The sequence below is a fragment of the Dendrobium catenatum genome, unplaced genomic scaffold, assembly GCF_001605985.2.
Source record: "Dendrobium catenatum unplaced genomic scaffold, ASM160598v2 fragScaff_scaffold_361, whole genome shotgun sequence".
Taxonomy (NCBI): Eukaryota; Viridiplantae; Streptophyta; class Magnoliopsida; order Asparagales; family Orchidaceae; genus Dendrobium; species Dendrobium catenatum.
Window position 1 is genome coordinate 529,520 of NW_021318823.1, and position 7,378 is coordinate 536,897.

General features: G+C 30.2%; 1 protein-coding gene across 1 annotated transcript in view; it reads right to left on the reverse strand.

Moving 5' to 3' along the window:
* The window catches only part of LOC110110687 (E3 ubiquitin-protein ligase SP1), a 101,705-nt gene that overhangs the window by 9,584 nt on the left and 84,743 nt on the right, over positions 1-7,378 (reverse strand). Inside the window, exons 9-10 of the mRNA XM_020842285.2 lie at positions 2,834-2,877; positions 2,639-2,750 (exon numbers count right to left, since the gene is read on the reverse strand). Coding sequence (XP_020697944.1) covers positions 2,639-2,750; positions 2,834-2,877 — 156 coding nt within the window. The remainder of the gene's footprint in view (positions 1-2,638; positions 2,751-2,833; positions 2,878-7,378) is intronic.

The following is a 7,378-nucleotide window of genomic DNA, read 5'->3' on the forward strand; positions in this document are numbered from 1 at the left end:
CAGATCTCAACCGGAGGGGTTCCTAAATATTTTCAATTGTCTCCCAAAAGTCCATTCCAAATGCCTTCCAAAGCTCCACCCAAAATTCCAAAAATCCCAAATATTCCAAAGCTCCATCCAAATATCCACAAAAATCCAAAAATCTACAAAATCCAAGGCTCCACAAAAAGCTCAAATTCCATATATTTAAAAAATGAAATCAAACCATCAATCACTTAAAGCAAAGCCCATCCACCCTCCGCAACAGTCTGTCGGGGTGGACAAATTTAAATAAACTCTAGCTCACAAAGAGCCAAATGCCTAGTCGAAAATATCACTAGGATCCATTCTCAAACAATCTCTTGCCAGTAAGGGCGTGGTACGTGTCCTCTAACCGGCAGTTTCGCCGCCAAATGGCACTGCAGGTAAACGGTTATGACCCGGGGCCCTCTGAACCGAGTGATTTTGCCGCCAAATAGCACCACAGATAGCGGTTATTGCCAGAGCCAATACGCTCCTTAATGGCGTTAAATCCTTGAGATATGAATCAATAGGATATGATCGATAGGGCACAAAGCCCTCTGTTAGCTAAGGTGGATTCAAATTTGTCCCCTTAGACAAACATTCAACCCCGGTCTACAAGGTCCCCTTGGACGAAGCAACCCATGGCTGCCGACAAGGATCCTTCTGTCAGGTTGGGTCGACTACCTCCTCTGACTAAGTAGACCAGGACCACGATGGCCCGGGATGACGGAACCATGGGATCTTGATCGGGTCCATCATCCATTCCCCCACCATCAGCTTTAAGTGCATGATGGTGAAATTTCTACTTTAAATATAAAATCTTCAAATTCCCAACTACTTTCCAAAATTCCCAAATTCTTAATCATTTTCAAATTTCCATACCCAAACCCATGCTGCTACTATATGCCAGATAACACGTATTCTATACGTATCTGATTGACGACTAGCCTTAATCGAAAGTTCTCTCTTGTGATCGGGAGGGGTAATTAACTATAGGGGCTTGCGCCTATAGGAAACCAGAACTCAGATCATAAAGTCCTCACAAAATGAGGGTGAAATCTCTGGGTAGTGTCTTATCTACAAACCCATCTGCCTTCCAAAATTTACCCCGGAACCTATCAGTTAAAACTCCCTCGCCGGAATAAAAAAGAAAAGCGCGGCGAGCGGAGGCCGGGGCCGAATTTTCGAAGCCCACAGTGGTCAGTTTAAGGGTATTTTTCATTTCTCGTTTCTTTATTGATAAATAATGAGAAATATATTCTAAATTAGGTTGGAAGAATCCAAGTGATATAGACCTTGGTTAACGGTGGAGGAAGGAAGATTTGTGAGAAACAAAAGGAAATCTTGTAAGGTAAGTTTTGTAGAAGAAATCAAATGTTTTTTGATATATTTAATTGATATTAACTACTAATTAAATAATTATATTCTTGTGAATAGTTAAAGGTTTTCAAAACTGGACAAATATTGCAAGAGGAAAATAAAGTGGGTAACTATAATTATTTGAAATTTCATTATTTCATTTCCATTTCCAAATTGAAAGAAAGATTTATGTAATTGCTTTATTTATTTTGAGGCTATTATGAATAAAGCTATGCTCTTTATATTTTTCCATTAATTATCTAAACACAAAAATAGCTTCAATAATCAATCTTTCTGGCATGAACCTAAATTGGTATTTCAAAATTGACATAATATTTCTATGCCTATGTTTTATCCAATAGTTTTATTGCATGACACATAAGTTTGAAAACTGTATAGTTAACACATTCTTATATATCACCTTCAATGTTAGATATTAGTACCAAAATATTTTTTTTCCTGATTATATGGTATCCTATTGGTCTTCAAAATTATATTAAAAAGCTTTATTAAATAAATCACTAATATCCCTCATAACTCAACAAATCTAAATAAATCTAACATCTAAATTTAAAACCTTGCATTATATGTCAATTAACTTTAAGACAAAAAGGAATATTTTAGTTTTCAAAGCACCAATCAATACTCGAATAGTAAGACAGTTATTCGGGACACTTTTCCTAATTAAAGTAAAATAAATAAATAGCCATCAATAATCGTCCACTTGAACAAAGCATTGTAACATTTACCTGTAGTTTTTCTCATTTACCCTATTAATCAAACCTGTGTGTTTTACAATTTCATATAAAATTATCAAATTGACAAACAGCATCGTTGGAGTACGCATCATAATCCTTGCTTTCAGCTACGTGATAATGATGATAAAGTCCTAGATTCATTGTGGTTGTTATAGCTACTTAGACACAAAAAAAGAACTAAACAGTACAATATCGACAAAATGCTGTCACCTTCTGAGTAAAGAACTTTCAACTTAATGTGAGAAAAAAGATAGGAATAATACCAACAATCAAGAGAGAGGGAATTACATAATACAGCTAATAAACTCACAATTCTATATAATGAAAGATAGTAGGAATTCTATTCAATACCTGAAAGAAAACATGATCTCATTCAATCATATAGCTATACCACAACCACGGGAAATTATGAACTAGTATCACTTATCAAATGTCCACATTAAGTTTTGAAGAAAACAAAACCCAACCATTAGTTACTAACTGACCGCAAGTACAAAGTTTAATAGAAAGATACTTACGGAACAAAAACAGCATTATATTCTTGCTCAAGGCAGATGACACAGATGTCAGGTATTATCCGGTCCCTTTTTGCAATGTCAAGTGATGTTACAGACTTTACAGACTTATCATCTGAATCAGCAAAGATTATGAACAAATGAAGTCACGCAAAAACAAAACAAAAAAAATATATCAGTTCAACTAAAAATACTTACCTTCAGTATCTTGGCCTTGTCGCTGGGCAGCAGCAGCTAGAACCCTGACACACATTTATAAAATAGAAAGCATAGGGCTAAGAAAAAACTGAAGGTAGATCCAATTAGACAGAGAGCATATCTGGAAGTATATCATTTCATCAGGTAAATTTTAATTAACTCCGTAATTTTCTTGGAATTGACCTAACGAATGACAATAGTTACCCAGATCTTTATCCATATGAAAACTAAATTTTACCACTTAATCTATATAATTATTGATCTATCACATTTAATTCAGCATCAAGAAATTTGCATATCATAAACTTATTCCACATTCTGATCCTAAGCCTTTTATTCTCTAAACGTTATCACCATTTTCCTAACATTCTATTCACTTCAAAGTAATCTGGGCTTTCAATCTTATGACATCTACTAATAGAAAATATATATATACTTAAGTTACCAATCATACTCATAATAGCTTCAATATATTTTCAACAAAATATATTCTCTTTGATAAAAAAAATCCAACAAAGGGACCATATTGGATCATATTAGATGAATCAATGAAAAAAATGGAAGATAATAGAATGAGACTAAAATGGCCCATATATATAATTTAAGGACCATTTTGAAATTTTCTCGTTTCTCTCCATGGTATACATTAATTTAATGTGATCTTCAATCAACTTCCATTGATAGTTAATGAAAATCATATGAAGAACTTATCTCTCTCCTTTCATACTATTCTGCCTTAAAACAAAAAATAATTTTCATCAATAATCATTCAAGATATGACAAATTTATGACATCTTATGACTATGTCTCGTCATCCTCTACCGTAACTTGATTGCACACTCACAAGCTTGATAACCAAACATTACTTTACTTGAAAATTTAACAGCCCTTAATTTGAAAGATCATTGAAAAATGTCATCCATTCTAATCAATATCTTCCACCACTCTTTAAAAACCAGGTATCCATCTGATCCAAAATAACATTATTCTTCAAATATAACTCAAGTTTTCTTTTTTGAATAATCTGTAACATACTTGAAAAGTCTCCTGGTGTTTTAGTTCTATAGAAATATACTTGTTCAATAACCTCTTAAAATAACTTCTTTAAACAAAATACAATTGTCTAATTTTTTATACATTGAACATGATCCAACTCCTTTAATAACCTTTGATTTGCCTAGAATATTTCGGTTTTCAGACATCCATCTCACTTTTCTCCTTAACATAGAGCAATCTTATTACATAAATCAACATAGGTTGCAGCCTAAGCTTTAGTTGGCATGCACGGTTGCTTGTCCTTGTCCTGACATTTCTGATCATTCTATAAAGAAACTTTTCTTTTCTTTAGTAACCTTTTGATCACCATAATATGTTACAAAGTTTTATTAGTTGCCTATATAATATTGTCATTGCCAACTGTAAAATTTGACAAATAATTATGACATAAATACTATAATACATAGTGTTAATGCAGCATTCCCTAGAAGTGATATGCTGTATGGCTTGAATACATGGAGAAGTGTGCAAGGGCAGTTGTCCCGGCATCCGGGTGCAATGTTAAATAGGCAATGGTTCCAACATCATAGATGGATATGAGCAAAGAAGCTAATCCGTAAAACTAAAATCAAGATAGGATGTTGGAATATAGGTTCCCTTACAGATAAATTAATATAATTAATACATATTATGATTCATAGGAAGATAAATATTTTATACATTTAGGAAACTAAATGGGGTGGAGAGAAGGCTAAGGAGATTGATAATTTAGGATTTAAACTATGGTATTATGGTAGGAGCCGTACTAGAAATGGTGTAGGTGCATTATATATAAGGATTCGAAGGATAATGACGTAAAACTAACAGAATTAGTAATAGAATTATTCGAGGCGCATGCCTTGAAGAACGCTTTGAGGCTTAAGCCTAACTAGTGCCAGTGATGCTTACGCTTTTTTAAATGAGGCGCACGCCTCGAGACATTCCGAGGCAGTGCCTCATTATAGTTAAGTTTTATAATTTTTATTATATATTATTATTATTATATATACTTTATAATATACAAAGAGAATGAACCAATTAGCAATAAGACAAATGAATAAGGTTGAATGATTGTGTTATGTTTAATAAAAATTTGAAAGATAAACACTTCGAATTATAGAGGAGAATAACTGGTGATAATGAAATCATTTAATTTTTACTGATATATTTTCTAATGATAAATGAATAATAGAAAAAAAAATAATAAAATATTTAAAATTGAAAATGAAGGAATGCATTTGATGATGAGAAGAATGAAAATATCAATACTAATATTAAAATGATTACTAAATTGATAATAACTTCTACTTCACAAGCAATTTAAAGAAAGTACCAAAAAGGAGTTCAAACTTTACAAAAAAAAAATCAAATGGGGATTTAAATATAATGGAGTAATTTGTTGTGTTATTAATATGTTGATTTATTTTATATTACATTAAATCCAATTTTAATTAATATGGGGAGTTAAAAATTTTATAATTGAAGAATGTTTATAAGATGACAATGAGTCAGAATTCGAGGATGATATAATTATTGCATATGAGAGTTACTATAAATAATAAGAAAGTCAGAATGAGGCAACTGTAGATTCTAATCTTTATGGTATATTTAACTTTTAAATTAGTTTTTACTTTGAATCTTATAATTTTTATTTTATAACAACATTTAATATTGAGATTTGTAATTTATAACTTCATAATGATTAATCAAATAAATATATTCATGTTTTATTTTATTTTTTTCCATTTTTATTATTTTTTTGTAACTTCATGTGTTTTTTTATTTTTCTGTTTTGAGGCTTACGTCTCAATCTACCTCGAGGCTTACACCTCGCCTCGCTGAGGCAAAATGCCTCGATTCTCGATTTGCCTTTTTAAACGTTGTGTAGAATAAGAAAAATTCATTCCTTCTAGTGTTCTCTATAGTATATATAAGAAATATATGTGAGTATGTTTGTGTATTATGCATTGTTATGCTTTCTTCTACAATCAGCATAATTACAAAAATATTAACATCTTAACAAGTAAATTATAGTTTTCTCCTTAGAAACATAAAGCATATTTTTCTTCTAGTATATTGACTTTTAAAAGTAATTAAATACTCTTTTCTTATAACAAGTTTCATTAACCTAAAAAAGATTTTACTTTTGCTAGATGTTCTGTTTTTGTGAAATTAAGTATAACATCTCCAGTAAATATCTACCTCCTACCTCTTGGCCACCATAAATTCTCTTCTAACCAATTCTCCTTGTACCCTTACGTACATTTTGATTAGAACTTATCCTCACTTCGAGTTGAATATGATGTAATTGTTACCACCAATTATGCAATTATTTAATTACCAATCATTTCTTAAAAGTTCCCATTATAAAAATTAGAGAGGAAAAACACTAACCAAATTAGTGCTCAACTCCCCAACAATTAATTTAAACCAAGTAGCATATCACTAACTCAATTCACATTTACAAGTAATATTTTACTTTTTCATTCAACATCAATACTACTATTTTCCAATTATTCAAGTTCTTGCACGTAATAGATTCAACATCAGCAATCCTTCTTATTACTCCGTTTATTTTCTTGCGAGCATGAAATATTTATTCTTCTTAAAACAATTGGTATCCGCTGATTTTCTAGCTTTAAGATTCAATAAACTTAAATTGAAATAGTATGTGGCAAATCTATTCAGGAAAAAAAAAAATTGTGTTAAATCCAATGTTTTAAAAACCAGATCGGACCGGCCGGTCCAACCTGTTCAATTGTGAACAAGTCTTATAGCCGGTCCGGTTCATGCTAAGAACCGCTTCTACAACAAACCGACCAAAACCACCGATTCAATCGGAAACCGTTGAACCGGTCACAATTATCTTGAACCGGCCATTTCAACTTTTGCATTTATTTAATATTTAAAAAAATTATTTTAAAATATTAAATAATATTTATAATTTAATTTTAAAATTGAAATGCTCAATTTTATAATTAAAAATTTACAACCAAGCATTTCACAAAGTTTTATCACTTTACATGAAGTACTACTTTCAAGCTCAAAAGCCAATATAAAGTAAAAGCATTAACAAGATAAAGTCTCCCAAGTGATGTAGGACTAAAAAAAACTAAAACTCCTATTTCTTTCTTCCTAATTTTTAAGTTTACAACATACACTATCCATTTTAAAATATATTTTTTATGATGTAAATAATATTTATTTGTAATTAATAATATTAAATAAATTACATTCTTCATTTATTTGTTATGTACTATAAAAATTAATTAATTATTTATTTATAATAAATGATCTAATCTAACCTCAAGAATTTATAATGTAAAATAATAATATGAATTTAATCTATAATTTATAAGTGCAAATTATATATAAATGTATAATATAAATTAATAATAATTTATATTAAAATTAAGAATTGATATATAAGTTAATTTTTTTTTGTTAAATTTGAATTAAATTTAAAGATTGAATATATTTAAATTTAAAATTATATAAGATATTAGTAAT